This window comes from Saccopteryx bilineata, chromosome 2 (genome assembly GCF_036850765.1).
Source record: "Saccopteryx bilineata isolate mSacBil1 chromosome 2, mSacBil1_pri_phased_curated, whole genome shotgun sequence".
In the NCBI taxonomy this organism is placed as follows: domain Eukaryota; kingdom Metazoa; phylum Chordata; class Mammalia; order Chiroptera; family Emballonuridae; genus Saccopteryx; species Saccopteryx bilineata.
Genome location: NC_089491.1, coordinates 153,051,366 through 153,077,671, shown reverse-complemented (window position 1 = coordinate 153,077,671; position 26,306 = coordinate 153,051,366). Strand labels below are relative to the sequence as shown.

Sequence of the window (26,306 nt, the reverse complement as noted above, 5' to 3'; positions counted from 1 at the left end):
TTTATTGTGTTCTTGGTGGAGCTGTTACTTGTGGTGTTGTTTTCTTTTGTTCTTTGAATCTGGTTGGAAAACCCCCCTTAGTATTTCCTGGAGTGGGGGCTTTCTGTTGATAAATTCTCTCATCTTTTCTGTATTTGTGAATGTTTTTATATCTCCTTCATACTTGAAGGATAGCTTTGATGGGTATAGTATTCTTGGCTGAAAGTTCCTCTCTTTCAGGGCTTTAAATATTGGTGTCCACTCTCTTCTAGCTTGTAGAGTTTCTGCTGAGAAATCTGATGATAATCTAATAGGCCTTCCTTTATATGTTGTACTCTTCTTTTCCCTGGCTGCCTTGAGAATTTTTTCTTTGTCATTGGTTTGTGTCATCTTTATTATGATGTGCCTTGGAGTGGGTTTGTTGGGGTTAAGAAAACTTGGTGTTCTGTTTGCTTCTTGAATTTGAGGCTTTAGTTCCTTCCACAGGCTTGGGAAGTTCTCGTCTATTATTTGTTTGAGTATATTCTCCATTCCATTTTCTTTCTCTTCTCCCTCTGATATACCTATTATTCTTATGTTATTCTTTCTGATGGAGTCAGACAATTCCTGTAGGGCTTTCTCGTTTTTTATTATTTTTGAGTCTCTTTCTTCTTCTCTCTGTTGTGCCTCAAGTTGTTTGTCTTCTATTTCACTAATCCTATCTTCAATCTGGGCTGTTCTGTTAGCTAAGCTTGTTACCTCGTTTTTCAGCTCGTGAATTGAGTTTTTCATTTCTGTTTGATTTGTTTTTATAGTTTCAATTTCCTTGGTAATATATTCTTTGTGTTCATTGAGTTGTTTTCTGATCTCCCTATATTGCCTTTCTGTGTTTTCTTGTATATCTCTGAGTATTTTTAACATTTCTATTTTAAATTCTCTGTCATTTAGCTCCAAGGCTTCCAATATGTTAAGTCTTTTCTCCATAGATTTTTCCACATCTATTTGTGTTACCTCTCTTTCTTCTGTATCCATAATATTCGATTTCCTCTTTCTTATCAGCATCTGAGGGTGGTCTTATTGATAGCACTAATTAGAATTAATAAAGAGTAAAAAGAAAAAAAAAAAGGGTAAAACACCCCACAAAAAAAAAACAGTAATAATTTATTATTTCCCCCTTTTTTTCTCTCTTCTCTTTCCCTCCTCTCCCCTCCTTAGGGAAATATCGTGCCTATAATGGAGGGCCTGATTTGGGGTGAAGAGTTCAAGGGGCAAAAAAAAGGGAGTAGGGACCTACTAAATGCAAAAAAAAAAAAAAAAGGAAGAAAATCTTAGACAAGCATAAGATGATTTGCTTGTAAGTGATGGTCAACTAAGAGATATAATGAGAGGGATAAGAGGGAATCAGAAAAAAGGACCAAAAAAGAATAATAAAGAAGAAAAAATAAAAATAATAAGTAAAAATCTGTTGTATTAAGTGGAGCAAAGACTAAATACAATGGAGACCTAGGGTTGGGAAGGACCCAAAATGCCACAAAAATAAACAAACAAGAGAAAGAAAAAAAAAAACAAAAGCAAAAAAGAGAAATAAAGCCAAAAAAAAGCCTTGAGTCCCAAATTAACTAATTTGTTCGTGATTGAGGATTATATGGGAGGAAAGTAAAATGAGAAAAGAAAAAACGAATAGAAAGGAAAAAATAAGAAAAAGAGAAAAACGAAGGAAGAAATAAAATAGGAGGAGAAAAAAACAAAATAAAGCAAGACAAAAAAAAACAAAACAAAAAAAAAAGAGGAGAGAGTGAGAGTTAAGTGTTTTGGAGTATAACCTTAAAGGAGGGTGAGGATGAAGAAGAAAAATAAAATGCAACACTCATGGGTAGTGTAGTTCAAGAAAGGGGAAGCATAAGATGGGCAGAGAATAGAAGGACCGAGGTGGAGGAAATAAAGGCAAAAAGATAGAAGAAACAAACAACAACAACAACAACAAAAAAATTAGTGGATCAAGTTGTAAAGTCTGTGGGTTTTTCTTGATTTTGAGAGGTTAACTTCTTCCTTTTTCTTTTCTCTCCCTCTTCCTAGTCGGTGACTCTGTACCCCAGGCTCTGCCCCTGTGTCACTCTTAGGTAGGGATTTGCAGTTGATGGGATTCTATGGCAATGTCATATAATTGGCTTTAGTCTTGCTGGAAGTCAAGGCTTGTTGGCGTTTGCAGGGTCCAACGATGAGAGAGTTTGCTTTCCTGGATTCTCTCTCCTAGTCCCCCCTTTCTGAATTAGCAGCCTGGTGATCCAGCTATAAGGCTGCAACTGCTTCTGCCTGGGGAGTAAGAGGCTCAAAGAGCTGGGAAATCCCCACTCTATCCCCACTCAGTGCAAGGCTTTGGGAAAGGCTCTGAGAGTCAGGGCCTCCAGTGTAATCAGGCGGGGGTGGGAGTCAATTGTTGTCAAGGTGACTGTTCAGCGCCTATCATTTAGTTGGACCTCTCAACCCAGGCTTTCCACACTTTGTAGCCTGTTTTGGCTGGGAAGAAGAGGCACTAGTCTCTGCTTACGACTAGTGTAGTATAGACCTTATTTTCTGCCAAGTCCTTCTTGTTAGCATTTATCCCTGAATATGGAGGCTCTATCAATCAGAAGTTGCCCCCGCCCCTATAGCGAGAGGCACTAAAAAATATCACGCCTCTTGTCTTGGATCGCTGAACTGAGAGAGATCTTATCAATTAGAACCGAGGGTGCACAGATTTTATGGGTTAAGCTAATTTCAGTGATTGGGTCGCAGCTGTGCTTCCGAAGGTATTTTAGGCTGCCTGCGCACGCCCCTCCCCCAACGCTTGATTGTTAGCTTGAATGGCTGGGTGAGGTGCCCCGCCCACGGAGAGAATCTCCCTGGACCGCACCAGGCGCAGGATAATGGAGCCCCCTGGGTGTGCGGGCCAGCAGGGCGCCCTGGGCGCGTGGAATGCCCAAGGCACGCGCGCGAATGGGGCGCTCCGGGCACCGGTGGCCGGCGACCCCCACTCGCAGTGTGCGGGCCGCTGGGAACGTCAGCGGTGCTCAACCGGACCGGGCGCGCGCGCGGCGGCAGCTCGTGGGGGCCGCTCGCGGTGGCGGTTCGCGGCGGCCTCGCGGCTCGCGGGGGCTCGCAGCGGCTCGCGGGGCGGCTCGCGGTTCCCAAGTATATGGGCTGACTCACCGCAGGCGCACTCCCTCGCGGCTTGAATGAGCGTCGCTGCTGCGGTAGCTTCCTCCACACCCTCGTCTCTCAGATTCAAGTGATAACAGTCCTTTTGCTTTCAGTTTGTGTGGAACTCCGGAATGCTCCGAGGATAAATTTTTCTGTTTCTAGTTGATAAATTTGTTGTGATTTAGGGGAGAGCTGTCAGACGCACTTCTCACGGCGCCATTTCCGTGACGTCACCTCCATAGCAAATTTCAAATATGAAAAATAGCATCTTCAACTATAGTCACCATGCTGTATATTAGATCCCCAGAACTAACTCATAAATGAAATTTCATATCCTTAGACCAACATCTCTCTATTTCTCCCATTTGCAGCCCCTGGCAACTAACTGCTTTGTGATCTCTGTTCCTAAAAGTTGTTGTTGTTGTTGTTGTTGTTGTTCTTCTTCTTCTTCTTCTTCTTCTTCTTCTTCTTCTTTCTCCTCCTCCTCCTCCTCCTCTCCTCCTCTTCCTCTTCTTCTTTTTCCTTTTCCTCCTCTTCCTCCTTTTATTATTCCTCCTCCTCCTTCTCTTCTTTTCAGTTTCCACATAAGTGATCCTATACATTATTTGTCTTTCTCTCTCTGGCTTATTTCACATAGTGTATAATGTCCTCCAGTTTTATCCATGTTGTTACAAATAGCAGGATCTCTTTCTTATTATATGTGTATTATTATAAATATGTGTATTATTTATATTAATACATATAATATATATCACATATTTTTATCCATTTATCTGACAGACATGTAAGTTTTTTCCATATCTTGGCTAGTGTAAATGATGCTACAATGACATAGGAATGAATACAAGATACCAACTTTGTTGGTTTCTATATGTATTTGCACCCAATTAAGTAATCTCTTGTTTGAGTCTTTTTATTTTCTAGGTTTCTATAATTATATCCATATTATTCCATATTTGGTGTACTTGTGTTTTTATTTTTTTTCCTTGTGATTATATTGGTAATGGTTTGTTTTTTTTTAGTATTTTTCCCAAAGAACCAACTCTTGCATTTATTTTAGTTCCACTCCAGTTTTTCTAAATATATTTTTGCTTTTAATTTGATTAACTTTATTTTGTTTTTCTTAGATTTTTTTCCTGTTTATGACTTGAATTGGGTGCATAATTTATTCCCATGCTTCCTTGTAGTTATCATGAAGATGATGATGACTAATAAAAGACACCAACATGTACAGTCAGAGAGTCCAACTGCCCTTCAACTTTGTGTAGCAAGGGAACGCAGCATAGTGCACACAGAGTAGCATAAAGCAAGAGGCTCAGCAGTATCCTCCCCATGGTGGAGGCTTTTATTTCCTCTTCCATCTCTTTTCTGATCTCTACAAGCTTATGTTGCATCTCCTATCGTCTTGCCTTGGCCAACTTACCTTGAGCTTTTATATCTCTGCTTGATCTCTTAGAGAGATGATGGTTTTAGTTTGTAGTTTTTATATTTTGAGATGATTATTTGCTTATATTTATCATTTGCTCCATAGCAGCCTTTTTCTTATGAGATCCTTTATCTGCTCTTTTGTTTTTCCATCTCTTCTCTTTCTTTCTCTCCCTCTCTTTGATATTAACTTAGTATACTCATTTCTTTTAAATTACTGCTCCTTTGTGAATGAGATGACTTCCTCTTGATTTGGACATTTGCAACAGAATCTGAGACAGAAGCCCATGCTGTGTTCCAGGCTAGCAGGACTTGCCCCATTCCCAGCATCTGTGATGAGTGCATTCTTCCTCAGCCAGCAGAGCTCAGCATGCAGCCAGCCAACAATGCAGAACCCTCTGCTAGCCTGCCTCTCTGCTACATTGCTTCCTACGGTCTGTGACACAGCTGTAGGTATTGTCTTTCAGCCCCTTCCCTGGCTCCACCCTAGTGTCAAACTGGGTCCATAGCACTTCCTGCCACCTGTCTACACAATCCATAGTGTTCCAAACAAAGCATTGTTGTTTTGCTTCATGCCGTGGCCCTGATTTGAAGAACTGACCCTCTGAAACCTCTGGACGTAGATGTCTTCCTCTCGGCTTCTTACCAGAACCCCCCAAGCCCTGTATGATGTTCACAGAATTTGGTAACTTTTCTGGTATATAATGGTTTGAGATTCTACTTTTGCCAAAGATTGAGTTCGCGTTCTATTATTTGTCGTCTTTTTGATTTGAGGTGATTTCTGAGAGAAGGCAGAACTGTTCGGCCATTTTCAAACCACAGCCTCTGGTTAGAACACCTTAAATGTTTCTCGGCAAGAACAATTACAGATAGTTACACAAAATATGATTTGATTTATCTCATTTTTAATAAAATCGGGTCTTTTGGAAACCAATTTGGCAAGGAATTATCTTACTTGCTTTCCTAGACTAAACTTGGCTTCCAAACGTGAAGCAATGCCAGGACCACAGTCCCAAACTGCAGAGTTGAGGATTAAATTCCAAAACCATCCTCTGATTTCAAACCTTATGAATATGAACTTTTGTTTAGTTCACTTTTCTAAATTAATACTGAGTGTGAATTAACAGCTAAATTGAAGATACTAATCTGTACAATATTGTGATACTGAAAACAAAATACTATAATATTGGAATATCAGAATTTTACAAATATCTAAAGTGTTGTTATACTAAAAACAAGAATTATTACCAAGATTCCATCAACTTTCAGAAATGCCTATATTTGTGAAGACCTATTTTCTATTATACAAATGAATAAAATAACATTTCTCTTTGGGAAAGAAATCCCGATTGAATCTTTTACCTTGAATTAGTGCGCTTGGGCTGCTATAATAGGATACCACAGACTGAATGTCTTTAAACAACATTGTTCCGGAGGCTGGAAATCCAAGATAAAGATGTCAACAGGTTTGATTTCTCCTGAGGCCTCTCTCTCCTTGGTTTTCAGATGACCTTCTCCCTGGGTCCTCACATGGCCTTCCTCCATGTGTGCGTCCCTGGTGTGCATGTCTACCATATTTTTTGCTCCATAGACATACTTTTTCCCCCCAAAGTGGAGGGGGAAATGCCTGTGTGTCTTATGGAGCAAAAAATACGGTATTTTATTAAATATTTTAATACACCATTTGGTTCAGTTTTTTTTTTCTTATTTCCCTTTTTAAAACCCTAGGTGTGTCTTATGGTCAGGTGCATCTTATGGAGTGAAATATATGGTGCACATCTTCTTATAAGCACACCAATCTGATTGGACTATAGCTAAGAAAGAAAGAAAGAGAAAAGGAAAGAGGGAGGGGAAAAAAGAAAAAGAGAAAGGTTTCTAGTTTTAAATAAAAAGGCTAACTGCTTAAGAAATAAATTTTTTAATACTGCTTCTATCTTTCCGTTTGTTTCTTTTATCAATTTTGAAGTTAAAATCTGGTTTCCAATATTATACTTGTATTTTAATTTTATGTACTTATACCGTCATTCAGTAAAAACAAAGTCTGTATTTCTGGCAGTGGATTTTTCTCACACCTGGCCTGCCTCGATCACTCCATTCCTTCTCTGGTTTTTCAGCTGGACTCCTGGTATAAAGAGCTATTCCTCGGGCCCTGGTAACTTTTTCTCAAGTGTGACAACCGGCTCTCCTCTACCAGAATTTCATTTCCACCTACTTTAAATCATGAGAGCATCATCCACCTGCATCAGTTAGGTGTTGAATGCAACTCCAAATAAAAGAAAACCCAAATATTGGTGATTAAGCTTGAAATGGGGTTTGCTTTCTCCTACTGCAGTGAAGAGCTGGGAGGAGGCAGGTAACCCTGCAGAATCACCAGGACCCAGGCATATTCCTGCTTCCTGCGAACTTAACCTCCCTATGTCTCTCCATTGCCACCGCCCTTGTTGTAAACTTGCACTGGACCTGAAATATTTACTTCCTACTTCTCTCCTTACTTTGAGTACCTTACCACTCCATATTCCTATCAACGATCCTTAGCAAACTAAACTTAATTTTGCCACTCCCTTTAAGAAAAAGTCTCTCAATGGTTCTCTATTATATTAGGATAAAGTCAAAGGTCCTTAGTTTAAAACGAAGTTCTTCAGCTACTTTATCGATTTGCTCTGCTGACAGTTCATTGCCACACCCTTCACTCCAGGCATCCTGAACTCCTCGCTGTTCTCTAAGCAGGCCGCAGTCCTTGGAACCTTGATAGCTCTAGGTGTTTTGCTACACTTAATCCACCTCTTGCTTTATCTGTTCTAAAACAGTGGGCAAATAGAAATTGGAGCAAACTATGGATTAAAATGACACCTTTCCTGTTTTAATTTTGTTTGCTTTGGCTGCATGGCTGGAATTAGGATTGCTATTTCCCTATCTACCACCCAAGTCAAACACTGGGACTTAAATGAAGGGGAAGTTGAATTTGGTTTAGCTGAATAGTACTCAAAATCCTTATAGGAGTGTCTTAAATCATACATAAGTGGGCATTTCAGAGTTGGTATACAACTCCACAGCCTCCCATGCTCTTAAATATTTATTCTCTACTATGCTTAGTATTTGGCTTCCATATCTTAAGTTTTGGTCCAAGGGTACATCACAGGGTCCAAGATAGGTACCGGGGTTCCACCAGAGGTGGATTAAAGTCAGTTGAGGCCTGGAGCACAGAAGAAAATATTGGGCCCCTTAAAAAGAGAGAGAGAGAGGGAAAGTAATAATACATGTTAACCATATTTTTAAATAAGTAAAAATATTATGTACAATTAATGTTAAAATTGCACATATGAAACCAAACTTGGAGTCATTAAAAAAAGTGTAAAGTTGGGGTTTTGCGAGGCCCTTCAGAGGTCGGGGTCCAGGGTGTGCGCCCGGTGTGCCCACTGTTAAATCCGCCTTTGAGTTGGTTCCACCTAGTCTGTCGACATTCCAGGCAGCAGGAAAGAGGGTTGTAACGAGCCTTCCAGAATTATTACAATTTTATTGACCAGAACTTTCAACAGAGTTAACACAACTTCAAGAAAGGCTAGGAGATATAGTCTTATCCTGAGTAATATGTCCACCCCCAAACTGGTATGTCATTACTAAGACTAAAGAGAAAAATGGATGTTTAGACAGGCCACAGTCAGCTAACTGCATGGCCTTGGTCTCTCTGTCCCCTTGAGCTCAGACGGCCCAGGAGTGGGCCCAGGTGTGCTTATCTCATACAGCAGCAGTGTTTTGGAGAGGACGGACCCAGAAAAAGCCAAGAAGGGGCCAAGTACACATCCCCAGTGTTCTTTTCCAAAATTTGACGAGTTAAATCACAGCTCCTCCTGAGGGGAGGAATAAGCACGGGTGGTTAAAGGGATATTCTTGCAATATTTTTGGAATGCTGCTCCCTCCATGGGTGTGAAGCAGAAACCCACAGATGGGACGGGAGGGCGGGGGGCAGGATTTACCCTCACTGTGCCTTTCCAGACTCTCCTGCTAAGCTTATCCCGTCTCAGCCAGGGCTGTCCTAGTGAAGGCCCGCTTGTCCTCCAACCCCAAGCTTACACGTCACCTTCCTGTGGCACCTTTCATGACCCTCATTCTCCCCCCCTCCAGGTATCTGCTCTTCCATGTCAGTGTTCAGACTTAAAGGATCACATTCCTCCCGTGCTATGGGAACTCTTACTTTCCATGACTGTTTATCCTTCTCTCACTCCCAAATGTATACAGACTGTGCAGTGTTTGAGGCTGTCCGCATGTCAGCTCCACATGAGCACCTGCCAGCGGAGGTGCTCGGACCTGTACTGAATTAGTCATGCTGAGGCTGTTCCCCTGCTGACACGCCCTGCCTTATAATAGCGACATGGAGACCTTGAGACGTTGAATGACTTAGTAAATAATAAAAGTAATGGACATCTGTGTTCACTAAAACTTCACTGTGTTCTAGGCACTTTCATAAGTATTTGTGTATACATTCTTCTCCTTAATCCTCATATCAGCCTGGTGAGGCACGTGCCATCGTCTCTGAGGTGAATCGACCAAGGCTCCAGGGTAAGGAAGTGGCAAAGCTGGGATTTGAACCCAGGACTTTTTTTGCTTCAGTCCTGTGCCAGCATAGTGGGGCCGGGCCCAGGTCTTCTGAGTGTATGCCTGACCTGAAGATATTTGAATTTTATCCCCTTTTCATGATGCCACACGCCTGCCCAAGCCCATCTCACACTGCTGCCCGAGTCACTGAGAACCACTTATAAACAACTGTAGGAAGGAAAAGGAAGGTAATCTGACCAGTTTGAGGAATTGCATTTCCACAGGGAGCTGAATGGTCAGGTGGGTTAATGCTTACCAGCAAAGGTCACCCCCAGGAGGGCACCCCCATTTAGCGTTTGGGTCTTAGCAGGTGTAAAGCCAGTTGAGGAAAGTGGGGAGTAGGCTTCCCCTAACTCTTTTTATATCACAGAAAGTGAGACTTCTTGTATCTGGGAGTCGGTCGGTTCGGTTCAGAAGGAGAAATTGGAGAGCCTCTTAGAGTTGCCAGGAGAGTACGGGGTCACCTGTCACTGTCCTTCCAGAAGGGACGCATGTGTGGTCCCTTATTTCACCACTTTTGACAGAAAACTGCACGTCCATCACACAGGATTTCTCTCCAAATGGCTAGCCACACACCTGCAGTGACCTGGGAAAGAAAATGAGATGTTGAAATGTAAAAACATCCTCTGCTCCCAGGACCTCTAACCCTGGGCATCCTCAAACAGAGGCTTCATGCAGTTCCAGCAGGCGGCTGCTGTGTTCCTGAGACCAAATCCTTTGGATCAGAGCATTATTTTTTGAACATCTTGCCCTCTCTGGGCTGTAACTAATAGTAAGGACAACACCATAGGATCCAACACGTGGAGGGAACATGAATGAGAAAGACAAAGTAGGGATGCTTTGGAGGTGGTCATCTTTGTGATCTAGTCATTTAATAGAAACAGGAGCCAAAGCCTATTTGCTAGATTAAATGTTTTTAAACACAGTAAGAAACACATGTTATATTGCATCCCAGCAGCGCACGCACACACACACACACACACACACACACAATGGGCCACAATCAGAAGTATGGATGCAGCTGTGTATGGTGGTTACAACACAAGCTGTAGACTCAGACCTACAACAAGGGCCTGCACCCCCACACACGCCTCCAGAAGAATTTGAAAACTGCATGTCCCATCGCGTGCACAGTTGTCATTTAAAGGGGTTTCCCCTAACATTTAAATATTTGCAAAGACTAGAATTTCCAGTTTGTTGTAAATATGCCTTAAATATATTTTTGTCAAAATACAGCGCCAGGGATGTCGCTCTAAATCATAAACAACAATCATTATCTAAGCTGATGGCCAAAAACATCCCTCACTGTCTCACCTGCGGTGCTAACCAGACTGCTCTCCCTGTCAGAGAGGAAGTCAGTCTTCATTTTGCTATTCATACAAACATAATAAAGCGTCCACCTCCCGCTGCTTCTGAATTCTACTCTGAGAGGCAGAGAGGTGGATGGATGAGAGGGGCCAGAGCCTGGCCCTGGGTCGGTACCTGGTTGAAATAAAGCACTGCTACACAAACACCTTCCCTCAGGAGGAGCCTTTCCCCAATTGTCTCTTGATTTGACACCTGGGAGTCTGTATACCCCAGGGCCAACCTCCTTTAGAGGTTTGAGATGGATCAGAAAGTCATTCATTTGAGAAGAGGTGAAAAACAGTTGTGGAAGAGGAAGTGAGAGGGGAGAACTGGCAGACTGCAGACCCCCAGCACTTTCTCAGCCAGGTCGGGATGCCCGGATGCCGGGATGCCGGGATGCCTCCCGAGCCTGTGGAAGAGCTTGAGGATCTGGAAATGGACTCTCCTAAATTAATGGCTGGAATCCACAGGGAAGTGTGCAAATAGCCTGAGGTGCTAGGGCCACTCTTCTGAGTCTTTAGTGCCCTTATCTGTAAAATGCAAAAAAAATAGTACTTACTTTCAAAGAAAGTTATGAAGAATACATAAGTCCATACAAAGAAAGCACTCAGTGGGGTTCTGGGTACAGAATAAATACCCGCTATGCCTGACTTGTGATGGCGCAGTAGATAAAGCATCGAGCTGCAGTTCAAACTGCTGGGCTTGCCTGGCCAAGGCACATATGGAAGTTGATGCTTCCTATTCCTCCACCTTCTCTCTCTCTTTCTCCTTCTCTTTCTCTCTCTCTCTTTCACTCTCTCCCCTCTGTAAAATGAATTTAAAAAAAATTTTTTTAAAGGATAAGTACCCACTGTGTGTTTCCTATTGTTATTGTTGTTGTTGTTGTTACCCACCCCTTCTACTTGCTAACAATGCCATTTCTCATTGATTAAGTAATCCTCAGACGCATCCCTAATATTTGTGGCCACAGCCCACATATCCAAGCTCTGTGCACACCCATGCACCAGCAGCTTCGTGGGCAGTTCTTGGGCCTGGAACTCCACTCTCAGAAGGTCCCACTTGAGTAAGAGCCCTCACTCAGCTTGAAGGTGAACACAGGGCTGTCTAAGCAGGAAATTCAGGATCTGATTCTCTGAAAATAGCTCTAAAAAGGGTTAGATATAAATCTGTTGGGCACATCCTCCTGGCCCAGCAGATCTCCTGCCCAGACAGAGTAGGGCAGAAGCCATATTAATAAAGCACAGGCCTAGCGGAGGGGCCCCTCCTGCATGGGTCTAAAGGGCTTAACTAAGGGATGTTGTGAAAATCATTTATGATAATATGTGTAGATATGTTTGAATTCATGACTTCAGTATTATCTTGATGGCCTTTTATGATCCCAAATTCCATTAAAGTCAACCCCCTTGCACAAACTAACGGTTACCACAGAAAAAGACAAGTTAGTAAACAGACCCCTCTTGAGGTTCTCAGAGACAGAATAAAATGCCTTGTTTTTTTGTTCCAGGTACTGGCTTTCAGGCCTCAGGATACAACTTCAACACCTATGACTGGAGGACTTCGAAACCGAGAGGCAGCTTGTCCCCGGTCACGAAGGCTCGCAGCCAGACGTACCCAGATGTGGGGCTGAGTAATGAAGACTGGGACCAGTCCACAGTCAGCTGGTAAGGTTTCCATCAACTGTTGCCCTGTCCCAGCTGCTTCGTGTTTTAGGGGCCAGATCTGAACTTCTTTGTGTCCAGTGGCACATAGTCTTAGCATGGGCTTCCTGAAGCTGCTATCTTCATCCATGCCGGTTTCATAGCAGGATTCTGAAGCTTGTGCCTGCCCAGTGGGGGCCTGGACACCACCACACAACAGGGCCAGAGCTAAATGTCCCCTAAAGAAAACAACAGTAGCACGTGGAGAAAGTCTAAAAACCATGTCCTCACTCTGTGACTAGTTCCCCCTCCTTTCATTTAAAAGGTAGACTAAAGCCCTGGCCAGGAAGCTCAATTGGTAGAGCATTGTCCCAGTGTACCAAGGTTGCGTGTTCGATCCCTGGTCAGGGCACATACAAGAATCAACCAATGAGTGCATAAAAAGTAGTTTCACATTAACCTACATGAAAAAATAAAAAAGATACATCTAGGGTGCCATATTTTACACTAAGACAGGGGTCCCCAAACTTTTTACACAGGGGGCCAGTTCACTGTCCCTCAGACCATTGGAGGGCCAGACTATAAAAATAACTATGAACGAATCCCTATGCACACTGCACATATCTTATTTTAAAGTAAAAAAACAAAACAGGAACAAATACAATATTTAAAATAAAGAACAAGTAAATTTAAATCAACAAACTGACCAGTATTTCAATGGGAACTATGGGCCTGCTTTTGGCTAATGAGATGGTCAATGTCCGGTTCCATATTTGTCACTGCTAACCATAACAAGTGATATGACACACTTTCGGAGCCGTGACTCGTGCGTACTGCATCATCGGAAGTTGTACGTGAGCAACGCTGCGCTTTTCACTGACCACCAATGAAAGAGATGCCCCTTCTGGAAGTGTAGCGGGGGCCGGATAAATGACCTCAGGGGGCCACATGTGGCCCACAGGCCGTAGTTTGGGGACCCCTGCACTAAGAGATATATTTTAGCATTTTGTTCCTTACCAAAATATTTTCAGGAAATTCATTATAAAATGACAGCACTTAACTGATCTATACCTATGTCTATCATGGGGTGGGGAAAACATATTTTTCCCTCTTAGAGAAAAGCTTGATTTCTCTTTCCCTATAGCTCTAGTAACTGAGAGATATTTCCACACAAACTCCACGTAAACGCAGCTCATGCGGCAGTGGCCACAGTGCCCTGAAATTCGTGGGCAAGACAGTGTTCCCCCCTCATTCTTCTACACACTTCGCATTTCTTAAATCACCCCTACTTCACGGCTGGCCCTATTTGGAGGACACCATTGAAAAAAAGCCATATCCAAAACTAATCTCTATTTTTTTGTGTGTATGAGAGATGGAGATTAATTCTGGATACAGAAAAAATAAAAAATTACGTCTAGCATCTTCTTAACCAGGACTGTGGTGTTTTCTGATGCCAGTTTTACAGGGGCTCCTGACAGCACCGAGGCCGAGCAGGAGGAAAACTTCTGGTCCCAAGCGCTGGAGGACCTGGAGACCTGCGGCCAGTCGGGGATTCTGAGAGAGCTTGAGGTAGCCTCGGTCCTGCCCCTGACTTTGATTGTTTCTACATTCATGTTCTTTTTGGTCCTTTTTGCATTTGCATTGATCACACCAGTTCATTTAAAAGCTTTAACCCCTTTCCACAGGAGAAAGCTGACAGGCGTGTGTCTTTGAGAAACATGACTCTCTTGGTAGCTACCCTTTATGTTTATATTTTTGCTTGTGAAGCTGCCTCCCCTGCCCCCTTGCCTTCCGGACAGCAATTTGATTTGATACAATGCAGTTAAAAGTATTTATTTCCCCATTTCCACCCCTCCTCCCCGAGCTGACTGACTTGTGGCTTCTGCCATTGCTCCCTGCTAACCTTGACTGTTTGCCACCGACCCGCTGGGGAGTCAGCCAAGTCTCCCGGCCGTGGCGCATCTCACGCCCTTAGTTGCTTTAGAAAGGTTTCTTTGGCATGTTTTCATTTGTACCTGGTACAGAACTTAATTTGATTGTGAAGAGGAACATAAGAGGAAATTTTATTTTATATTGTTTTTTGCCCTTTAAAATAGATGATAATGCAGTTGGTGCAAGTGGCCAGTCTGCGGGTTAAGCGGCCAAAATGCTATCCAGGACTTATTGCTGTTAATTGCAAATCCTGATTCCGTATTAACTTAGTGTGAACTTGAGGAGTCTCTGTGAGTTGGGTGTAATAGCTGAACTCCTGCTGAGTTCTTCAATCAAAGCCATGAATTTGCTGACAGTCTTCACACTTTGGTCTGGGAAACCCTGGACTATTTCCTTTTATGTTCTTTTAAATTTTTCTAAGCTGTAAAAAATGAAGTGGCAAAAGTCTCATTTTTATTTTCATGTCATATGAGGTCCCCAAGTCTCCATAAGGAATGTGAATGGCATAACTGGGTGGAACTCTTGCAATTCTAAAATGATTACTCATCTTTATATTATTTTGCTTCTCAGTTGCATGTGTGAATAGTTTGTGTGATTCTGACGTTTGTGAATCTGCAAAAAGAATTATGAAAAAAAGCTATTAATTTGAATTTAAAAACATCACAGTATTACCTGGCATGAATTTCAGCTTCAGAGCATGGTTAAAGGACCTGGAGATGGATAATCCTATGAAACTTGAATAAATTACAATGGTGGCAACTGATTGCTTTTTGATGCAACTTTCAAAGAGTGTGGAATGCTTAAGTATCAGCTAGCTTATTTAAACTTGTACCACTTCCTATAGGTAGAATGAGCCAAAGGGTCCCAGACTGAATAATAAGCGTAGTTCACAGTTCTTGAACATACGCCTGCTTTTGAAAGCATGTTTTGGCTCCCAAGACTTTTTCATTTCATAGTTTGATACTCTTTCAAAGAAGCAACTATTCTTCTAATAGCTTCTTCTATATCAGGTAAAATGCAGATGATGTAAAACACAATAAGAGGTTGTGTTTTTCACCCAGAAATTGGAGTGATCTAATAAATACAACATCCATCCACATAAATATTATGTTGCAACGGCTTGTAAATAACATAGCTTCAGGCAGGGGTGGCCCTTGAAGTTAGGAATCCAGAAAGGAAATGGGTTGAGTTTATCAGCCAAAGAGAAATTAAAGACCTCAACTAAGAAGAATGATTGGCAAACCATAAATTAGAGTCTTATTTATACTTTTATCACAAAACACATTCATGTATTAGTTTAAATGAATTTTGATCCCTTGATTGCAAACTCTCACTATGCAAAAAAAAAAATTATTTAAGCTAGGCTCCTGCATGTAAATTTACATCAAGTATTAAAAGTTAACGTATAACTATAACAAATATAGAAGATTAACTAAGGTGAAAATGACAATTGAAATGAAAATGAAAATTATACTAGTCATTTTCCCCATTGTTAGCAATAATTTAAGTTCACCTTAAGCACTGAAAAATGTATAGTTTTAACAAAAGAGAAAAATTTGAACTAAGACTTTGGACAAGTTACTTAACATGTCTTATCAGATATATCCCTTTCTTTAAAATATGGGGCTTTATATGAGCTAATGCTGATGTGACATTTAATGTTCAATAGCAGTGAATTAGTATTTTTTACCATTTGTTTGATTAATGAAAACTAACTTTTTTGTTTAATATAGGAAGAAGGTTTAAATGCCAGATAGAGAACTCTTGAATGTATCTCTTGTTAGTTGTTTGTATATATATATCAATTATCTCCCTGGTAATTTAAAAAGGAAATTATAATTATAAATTATGAATTGTGCAAAATAAAAACAGGCAATTGATAACTCTTGGAGCCCCCCAAAATCCTAGATAACTTAAAATGTTTGTTGAACTTTTTTTATTATGATTTCTGTATTTGTGTTTTAATTTTTACATTGCTTCATAGATGTCACTAGTTCAACTGAAGTTCATTTTAAACAAAGCAATCAAACCATCCATGGAACACTGTAACTGAAGACCTTTTGATAATATGTCATTGGCTCCATCAGAACCCTTTAGAGATCAGTATGTAACTTCTGCAGTGACTAAGGCTTATCAAAGCACATCGTTGTCTTGCAGTTGTAGTGATTAAGTATTTTACTTCCAACATGTTTCCTTCTGGTCCCATGAAAAATGAACATTAAAAATAATAACTAGTCTATGTAGGAAAAAACAATAGATAGATGGTCACCACAACAAGAAAGCAGTCACTGGGTGCTGTCAATGACAGTAGATAAAGAAATGACACATGTGAGTTAAGTGCCATAAAACAAAAGGATATCCCACGATACCAACAAAGCTGGTCATTGAAAGGTTTTATTTGTAGAAAGGAATGTATCTAAAATAAACCAAAATATTGATAATTCCTACTGTTTTAAATGTTAGGATTTTAACCCACTAAAAAAGTCAGTTTTATATGTTTCGACCTAATATCCGGCTGAAATACAGCCTGGTAGTCAAGAATAAGGGTTTTGGAGTCAGATTGCTCAAGTTGCAATCCAGGCTTTCAGGCAGGTTGTTTAAGTTATCCAGGCCTCCCCTGCCTTAACTGAAATGGGAGGTATAATAATTATAATGCCTACCATAGAGAGCTATCATAGTATTAAGTAATATTCTACATGCACACACATATATAAACGGTACTTAGCACGGGTTAATGTTCAATGACCAGAAAGGGTTTGTTTTCTTCCACAATTTACCTTTTCAATTTATTATTTACAAAACTGATCTAGTTAGGATATTAGTAAGTTTACTTGTCTTATTTCTTTTTCAACAGAGATGTCGAGTTGTGTACAAGTGCACTAAAACTTGGCTGTTGTTCAAAGATCTTGTTTGTGGTGTATTTATAGCAGGACACCAGATGAATTTGTGATTATAATACCTGAGATAACAAATGGGAACTACCCACTTTGGAGTGTCTCTTCCTGATCTGTGATTTTAGATAGTGCCCTTGGCTCATTTACTGCCTATATGACCTTGGGTACGTCAGCCCCTTTGTGCATCAGTTTCCTCACATGTAAATTAGGAGGAATGACAATGCTTATTTCATAAAATTGTTCTGAGCCTTAAATGGGTGAATATGTTCAAAGGACTCAACGAATTACACTTGTTACTTTTAGCAAAAGTATTACCGTAAACCATGACATCACGTTGTTGCTAGTAGCACAGCACATGAAACTTGTTTTCTGTTCCCACTATTTCTGGCAGGTTCCCAGTGTTAGTTTAGCTGTGACATCATACTGAGGAATACAGCCATGCTTTCAGACTTGTGGTGTCCTCTAACCATGTGACATGGGCATCCCAAACATGATACTGACTTCAAATGCTTTTCATGTCCCCTCTGAGACTCAGTCATTTAGGGGATCTCATCTTCTAATCTTTCTGTCCCTTGTGTGGTCTGTAGAGAACATATTTGAAACTGAACAAACTTCTCAATTCACTGGTAAAATCCAATCCCAGTCTCACAACGTTTGTGCAAAGGGCTGAATCCAAGCTGCATAATAAATGATTATTCACTAAGTGTTTTACATAAAGCTCATTTCTAAGAAACTCTGGCCTTCACCAGTTACTGTGGAAACCTAGCTGGTCTGCAGTCCTCTGGGCCAGGGCCACGTGACCAAAGGAAAGACAATAGAGAAGGAGCTTTTGGTAGAAGCTCCTGTCTTTGTATCAGAAGCTCCATTTCTACCCATTGCTTTCTCCAGGTGGGGCTGGAGGCAGCATTACAAGTAGAGGCAGCCTGGTCTCTATTGAGAAGTTCTTAGTTCATTTCTGGAAGATATATTGAAGGTTATCTCATGAATCCCATCTTTAGAGCCCAGTCAGTAGAAAGTTAATGCTTAAAATGTAGTTTATAGTAAGCAAATATTAAAGCTTTTTAATTTGCCTCAGAATGCCAGGGGTGGTATTTGGTTAAATAAACTCGACTGCTTAAGTACTTAAATTGGATTCGAGATGTGCATTATAAATGGCACTTGCAAAGCATTTTTCCAGACTTTCAGACTTTGATGAGTCTATCCATTCTCCAGCCTTTGGTTATGCCCTGAAGAGACTGTATTTTGACTGGGCAGAAGCAGAAATGTGCTTAATGTTGTGCAACCAAACCCTTTTCTTTGTCCATGGCTTAATTGTTTCTGAAAATTGTCGATGCCACAGGCAACAATCATGTCGGGGAGCACTATGAGTTTGAATCATGAGGTTCCAACACCTCGCAATCAGCTGGGGCGACAGGCCAGCTTCCAGGAACGGAGCAGCTCACGGCCACACTATAGCCAAACAACTCGAAGCAACACCCTTCCCTCAGAGGTGGGCAGGAAGTCCGTCCCCCTGAGAAAAATGAAACACGAAATAAAGGAGATCATGTCCCCAACTCCTGTGGAGCTGCACAAGGTCAGGAAGCTTTCTTCTCTTTCCTTAGGGACACATTTAGTAGCCGTTGTGCATAGCCTGTGTGCCTAATGCAAGCATGACAAGGACTTTGGGGCTCAGCCCAGAAAGGAAGCCAAAGCTCAAACAAAGGTAGATCATCAGAGACTTTGATTGTTCTCCCAATATAACTTTTGAGACATTATTCTTTAAAACAGAGTTAATTGGCTTTCTTTTCTTTTCTTTTCTTTTTATGTGAGATGAAGGGAGATAGTGAGGCAGACTTCCCCATGTGCCCCAACCAGGATCCACCAAGCAAGCTTATAAGGGGCCAATGCTCAAGTACCAAGCTGTTTTTAGCACCTGAGGCCTATGCACTCCAATGAAGCTATCCTTGTCACCCAGGGCAATGCTTGAACCAATCAAGCCATTGGCTGTGGGAGGGGGAAAAGGAGAGAATGGGGGAGAGGGAGGTGGGGAGAAGCCGATGGTCGCTTCTCCTGTGTGCCTTGACTAGGAATTGAACCTGGGCCATCACTAGGCCGACATTCTATCTACTGAGGCACTGGCCAGGGCTGTAATTGGTTTCAAGCAATAAGTTAATAAAAAAAAAAATGTGTGTGTGGCCAAAATCTTCTTGCAGAAGTTTGAGGATCCAGTGTCACATGGAGCTTGGATGCTTGGTCTACAATTCCAACTGCATGGGGAGGGAGGGAAGGATGTTCCTAAATGTGTACACTCATCGCTTCACTAACAGGGGTTCAGGTGTAGGGTGGGAAGGCTTAACCTTAATCACACACTCACCAGTGGATGGCTACATTTTCAGGGGATGTGAAGTTCTTGAGACAATTTAGATGTCTTGGGTCAGGACAGGGTAAGCCCTGGTGATTTTCCATCTCTATTATGATAAATGAGTTGCCTCATTTTACATCGTGAAAGAAAACCCTCAATGGCACACAGAGCTGAATCTGAGTTGCTGGCAGAGTTTAAACAAGGCACGTGTAAGTGACAGTCCTTGCGAACCCAGGGCCAAGGATAGCAGTGGTAGAGAGGGGTCTCTGGTTTTCTTTTGTAGGACTAACGCTTTATTTTTGTTAATGCATAAGGATGCCTACCATCACTCTCTCTGGAGTTAATGATTTATCAACTAGAAATTAGTTATTTGTCTTACATAGAAGAGTAAATAAATGTCAGATTAAAAGGAGATGATGGGCCAGTTACTCCTTTATTTTCCTCTGAAGACTTCAATTTCCCTAACCACCTATTAAATTAGCTATTTCCTTTACAGCTGACAGAGGGTGGTGAAAGAAGGGACAGTGTGGGAAGTTGGGTTCTGAACTCGGTATTCCCTTCTGGTTTCATTCTCTCACCACTCATTCAGTCGGTTGTTTACTACATATACTGTGCATCCATTCCCGTAGAGGATGTGTTGTGACTTTCCAGGGAGCACAGAGTCTACTGGGAGACGGTGTGGGAAACAATGGAAAAGTAATGGGATAGGTACAAGGATAAAGGCAAAACTAGGTTATCCTGGGGGACAGAGGGTGGAACCTACCTGCTATACAGGAACAGAAAAGGCTTCCTTGAAGCAAGTGTTGACTCTGCAGGAAGCTGGAGAATGGGAAGGCATTCCAGGTACAGAAAGAAGCATGTGCAAAGGCATGTCAAAGATTGAGGGAGCCTGACCAGGCAGTGGCACAGTGGATAGAGCATCGGACTGGGATGCAGAGGACCCAGGTTCGAGACCCCGAGGTCGCCAGCTTGAGCACGGGCTCATCTGGTTTGAGCAAGGCTCACCAGCTTAAGCCCAAGGTTGCTGGCTCGAGCAAGGGGTCACTCAGTCTGCTGTAGCCCCCCGGTCAAGGCACATATGAGAAAAGCAATCAATGAACAACTAAGGAGCTGCAACGAGGAATTGATGTTTCTCATCTCTCTCCCTTCCTGTCTATCTGTCCCTCTCTGTGACTCTCTCTGCCCCCCCCACACACACACAGATTAAGGGAATGAGAATATTCCAACATGATGAGAGCCTTAAATTGGAGCATTATGAAGAATTACAGAACTTTACAGAAAAACAAAGGTGTTTCTGACATTTTAGGGTGGTGACCCAGGTTTAGTTCCATACCAAAAATAAAGCTGTTTACCCAGTTTTCCTGAACTGATGAGTCTATTTGGTAAACACCAGCCTTCACCCCCTCACATGTTTTAATATGCTAAATTGGCAAATACAATTAAGAAGCTGTGAGGACTCACTTGGATCTTCAGTTGCAGAAGCTGCATAGTCAGTGCTAATTCTGCTGTGCCAAGAAGAGGGCTGGACCCTCCCAACTCCCCCAGGCCTCTTGGATCACTTCTTACCCTCTTCTCAACACCTCTACTGCCCAGGCAGGAAGAGCATGCCTAATAACCCACCCCTTCTACATCAAGGGGAAAGGACACCAACATGTATGGAGTCCTACTCTGCTATATGTTATCGATTTATACCCCTCACGATAGCCCTCCTTGGCAGATATTTAATCTCCCCATCTACAGGATAGGGAATAGAAAGTATAAAATAGAGTCATTCTTGTTTCTGGAGTCAAGTAGTCTCCTCAAGGGAAAATTGTTGAGAGCCCAGCAATACAAAAGCCCTCTCTCCCCGTCCCTCCTGCACCAGATGCAGTAACAGGTAATGATAGTGAATTGGATGTGCCAGTTGTTATAGCTGAGATGTTAAAAGGGACTGTGCTGAAAATAGATCCTGTTAAAAAATTTTTTTTCAAAAGGCATCATTCACTTCCCAGTACAATGAGTGACATGGCGTGGGGTGGCTTGGAACTCTGTGTGCCCGTGTGTGAACTGGGGCGCCTCCGTCACAGACGTGGTTGGACCTCACATATGAGCGCTTCTCTGTCCCTTTACTTTCGTGCATTGTCCACAGAGCTTCCCTTCTCTTTGGATCTGATCCCAAACAAAATAAGACCCCCCCAAAGTAGATGGTGTCCTGGACATTTCGTGATACCTGAAGTGATCTAGTTAAGTGGAAATGCAGCAGAAGGAACTGTGACCTCACAGTGTGGAATTCTGGGAGTGGTTTTTGCTCACACCTCGGGTATCTTTTCCTTTTTAAGTGAATCCAATTACTCTCATCGGCTGTCCATGTGCTTGTTGTTCAACATGCTCTTTGATTGTGAAGTGCCTGAGAGGAGAACTGGTCATTAGAGAAATCATTTGCTCAGAGCAGAGACCCTTGCATGGAGGTGTCTTTTGAACTCTGGACCACGACCTGACACCATAAAAAAGCACAGTGACTTGTTGACAGACTTGAGTGATCCTTCCACTGGGGGCACACTAGCCTGTACCAAGCCTTCGTACAATTCAGAAAAGGTACTCTTTTGTGGGGCAGTGTGGGGAAAGGGCTAGGTTTTAGAAAAACACCCCTTTCTCAAGTTCAAGAATACCCCAAGACGGAGTGCCCAGTCTGCCACATGGAATGAGTCCCTTGAGCCCCTTGGGTGGACAGTTTTAAATGGATGCAGTGGAGGAATTCCCAAGGAAGGCTGGGAAGGACAGAGTGGAGAGGCCTGGAGGCAGACAGCACACCATTCCAAACACACGGGGGTTATTTCCGATTGCTGTCTTTCTCGTGGTCGGCCGCGTGATGAAAGCTGTCCCCATGAAAACAAGTGGTGGACTTCTTTACATCCACACCAGCACCTACACATGCTCTTACAATCACTAGCAGCTGGATCGTGAGGCTGTCAATGAATGGGCCGGTGGCCTTCCCCACTCCTGGAGAGAAAAAACAAAAGCAGCAACAACTCCATCTCCTGACGATAGATGACTAACATCTTCATATAGAAAAAGCAAAGTGTGGGCTTACCTTCATTTCTTGGGCTTCAACTTCCTCTCCATTGTTTGCCTGCCCCGCCTCCCCAGTCTTCCTCCCGTTCCTTCCCTTCCTATAGACTTTCAGAAACCCTGAGCTCAGGTCAGAGTCGAAGTGGCTTCCATTCATTTTACATCATCTGCTGTGTCTCACACTCAACCAGGACAACTTCCTTCATGTTGTCCAGTTGTCCACGTTCACCCCTAAACCCAAAAAGCTGGCTGTCTTCCTGACACTTGAGAAGGAACACAGAACCGAAGCCTCACTTCCTCTTTTGGCCCTGTGAGTGGAGGAGAAGTTGAAGCTGGCCTGATGATTTAGTACTTAGTTGGGGGGGGGGGGGGAAGCAGGGGGTCCCAGGGAGGTGATACTCATGTCCCTTTGACCACCGCCTGTCAGACTTTCTTGGCTGAGTCACGCAGCCTAAAATACATTTATCTCACATGCCAGTACACACACACACACCCACACTCATGTGTGAATGAGTCCAAATATTGTACACTAACATTTTCTAGGTTTTTGTATGTTTTTTAAAAAATGTGATCGCATTAAGCTTATTTCAAGGCTTATTAATGGGTCTCAACCAAAAGTCTGTGGGCTGCAGCCTTAGGTAATAGTTTGGCATGTGAACCTATGATGACCTTCACCATGATTATACGAGGTTAAAATGCAGGTTCTTCAACCCCAGCCAGACTTACCTGGTCAGTATTTTCCAGGAGTTTGGGCCAATAATCATATTCATTTCAAAAATGAATATGAAGTGATAAAATATCCCCTAATTTTTGTGAGCAGTATACGTGTTAGCAACCTCTTCAATGGATTCTTTTACACCTTAAAGATCGAGTGGCGTTCCCTTGGGTTTTGCTAACTAGCAGTGATGATTCTGGTTCATGAGACCTCCGGGCAACACCTGGTGGCAGGGGAAAGAAATGAAGCTGCATCTTTGCTTCTGGAAATGCCAAGTTTTCTCTTTAAAAGGAAGTCTGGCTTGTCCTACAGCTTATCAAACTCATTCTTTCTCTTTGCAAATAAGAAGCCTGAGATCTTAGCTACAGTTTGCTTATCACCCTCTTTCTCTTCTGAATTTCAAATATCCCTTGGTGGCCAATTAATCTATTTCTGAGAAGAAATCTAGCTTCACTTCTTTGCACAGTTTAAAGCAAAATAATTTTTCAGTAGAGTAGAAAGTTCCCAGCATTCAGAGCATTTGGACATTATTTCTAAAAAAAAATCATATTGACATTTCCCGTGCTCTGTCATGTGTGGTTTTCAATTAAATTATATTCCTTGTTTGTGCACAGCTATTTTTATTTCTCTTTTCACAGAAACTTTTTGAAAAATAATGGTCTAGCATCTACTTTTCCTGATGGTTCTGGTGGCACTTGAGTCCCTCAGGAGCACGTTTCTTTCTTGTAGCTGCGGTGGCTGTTGAGCCATCCGCTTGTTGAACCCAGCCACTTTGATTCTCAGCGTGTTTGAGTATCTGGAAAGGGGACCTTTGTTCTTCCTGAGAGTAGAAAGTTGCTTTGCTCCTTGGAACAAGTGCCACTGTCGGTATGTAATGGCAGCTTCCTCTGCTATACTCTCCCTCAATCTGGAACGGCCTCAGCCCTAGCAGGAAATGTAACTGGAAATACATATCTTATTCCAGCACTTGCCTCCTTCTTCACCAAATGTTAGGAGTTGGTGCTCCAGATTAAATAAGTCCTCACACTGGGCCTCCTCCAAATAGCTAGTGCACAGTGGTCTCGCTTCAGAAGTCCCTAGAAGGAGAACAAAAAACCTGAGCATAAACATAAACCTTTTCTTTGCCTGCCACTCTGCTAGCTACAACTTCTCTCCCTCCAGGCAAGGAGTGACAGTGAGAACGTGGGCCCCACTGTCAGGCAGACCGCGGTTTGGCCCCCCTCTGACAAGCGTGTCACTCTCAGAACCTCAGTTTGCTCACTGAGCAAAGAAGGGTCAGGACCGCTTTCAGGAGACGAGCCATCCTAAATAGCGCTTTCCCTGTTGAAGCCACCATCCTCCAGTCTTGTCAAAACCATACATTGTCAGAAACCCAGAAAAGCAGTCTCCCAGACTTGAAGATGCGGCCAGCTGCCTTAGAGCCTCCAGAAACAGCAGTGTGAACCAAATGATGATCTGTTAGAAGGTCAAATGGGTGCATGTGTTACCAGTCACGACATCAGTCTGACAAGCACGTTCTCTCCCTGTGAAACCGGGGATGGCAGAGCATCTGAACATTATTCAGGGACCATGGAATTGTAGAGTAACGGTTGGAATTTAGGTTGTACGTTATCTATGACTAATGGTACCCAACTCCGACAGTCTTCAAAATGTGTCATTCAATCAGCTTCCTTTGTCGATGTTTCCGTTAAAACAACTTTCCAAGTCCTGGCCAGATAGCTCAGTTAGTTAGAGCATCATCGCCATAAGCAAAGGTTGCCTGTTCGATCCCTGGTTAGGGCACATACAGAAACAGATTGATGTTCCTGTCTGTCTGTATCTCTCTTTCTCTCCCTTTCTCTCTCTAAAATCAAAAAATGAAATGTAAAAAAACCCAAAACCTTTTAAAATGTAAAAAAACAATTCTTATGCAAATGATTGGCTTGTGTCAAAAAAAGTTTCGACACAATTTTTCAGTCCACAGATAAAAAAGACAAAGGAATGCCGGAGGAAGGGTTGCAAGTTAGAATAAAGCTGCTCAGTGACTTATAGAAAAATAAAAGCAAAGCCTTTGGGTTACCTTTCCTGATGGAAAGAAATCATTTGCATCTCTACCAGACAGAAGTCAATTTGCATCTTATCACTTCTGAGTCTGAGCTCTGCTCTGAGCAATAGAAATGCTAAGTCAGAGGTCCCCCAGACTCAGCTGACCCTCAGGCAGGCTTGTTAGACAGTGCTCTCGTGTGCTTTACTCTTTGATTGTTTATCTTAGCATTTCTGCCATGGATCCACCAGCACCCCTCTTCAGAAATGTTCATAGCTCCCTTTAAGTCTAGGTCTGGCCTAGGGATCATTCATCTCTTCCTGATATCTTTGTGTGTATCTGTTGTGATCAAGCATGTTTACAGGTTGTAAGGTAGTCTATATATCTACAAGATGTTCACTTCTAGGCGATGCAGCTCTGTCCTCGGACTGTCCAGGCCCTTGGAGAGAAGCCCTCTGGACATATCCCTCTACCACCGTCCGCCTTGTTGCTGGCAGAATGATGCTAGGATGTTGATAATGCCTGGGGCTTGTGTCTTTCTTCCCCTTAGGTGGAGTTAGCTCTTTCCTTATTTGAGAATCTTTGTAGTGTCAGACCACAGCAATCCCTGAACTGAAGGAACGAAATCAAGCCTGTCAGTGGTCAGTGCAGTAGGCATTTGGTCAGTTGTAACCTATCCTTCCCGAATAACAGTGAGCCTGGTCCTGAATTCCCACAAGCCCAGCGAGTGGGTGGAGGGCAGGCCTCCCACCCAGAGATGAGGTGGGCCCTGAAACAAGGACGCCCACGGTGACATTGTGATTTATAATAAAATGTATATATTTGGTGTTTGTCCTTGCTGGCACAGAGCTCCTAAAACCCTTGGAATTTCTTAAGTGGTGAGAGCATAAAGGTGTCTTTTGTTGTGTTAATAACGGGACTTTTGGGCAGTACCTAAGGATAAGGGAGGGAGAGGGTTTGGAGGTTGAATCAATCACCATTGGCCAATGGTTTACTCAGTCATGCCTAAGTATGAAGCCCACCTAAAAGGAGAGGGGTTAGAGAACTTCCGGGTTGGCAAACACGTGGGGATTTGGAGGCAGTGGGTCAGTCTGAGGGGCTTTGGAGTGCCACGCCCTGTTTCCCCATACCTGGCGCTACCTGGCTGTTCCTGAGTTATGTCCTTTTATCATACACTGGTATTTGAATAAGTAAAGTGTTTTTCCTGCGTTCT

The 26,306-nt window shown here is 42.6% G+C and overlaps 1 protein-coding gene across 11 annotated transcripts in view; it reads left to right on the top strand.

Annotated features, from left to right (window-relative positions):
- GRIP1 (glutamate receptor interacting protein 1) overlaps positions 1-26,306 on the top strand; it is a 749,322-nt gene that overhangs the window by 712,895 nt on the left and 10,121 nt on the right. For 8 of the 11 annotated variants that reach the window (XM_066258209.1, XM_066258211.1, XM_066258212.1 and 5 more), the window contains 4 exons: positions 12,008-12,164; positions 13,598-13,709; positions 13,826-13,870; positions 18,306-18,539. In XM_066258209.1, coding sequence (XP_066114306.1) covers positions 12,008-12,164; positions 13,598-13,709; positions 13,826-13,870; positions 18,306-18,539 — 548 coding nt within the window. The remainder of the gene's footprint in view (positions 1-12,007; positions 12,165-13,597; positions 13,710-13,825; positions 13,871-18,305; positions 18,540-26,306) is intronic. The other 3 variants (XM_066258217.1, XM_066258216.1, XM_066258208.1) reach the window with 1 other exon arrangement.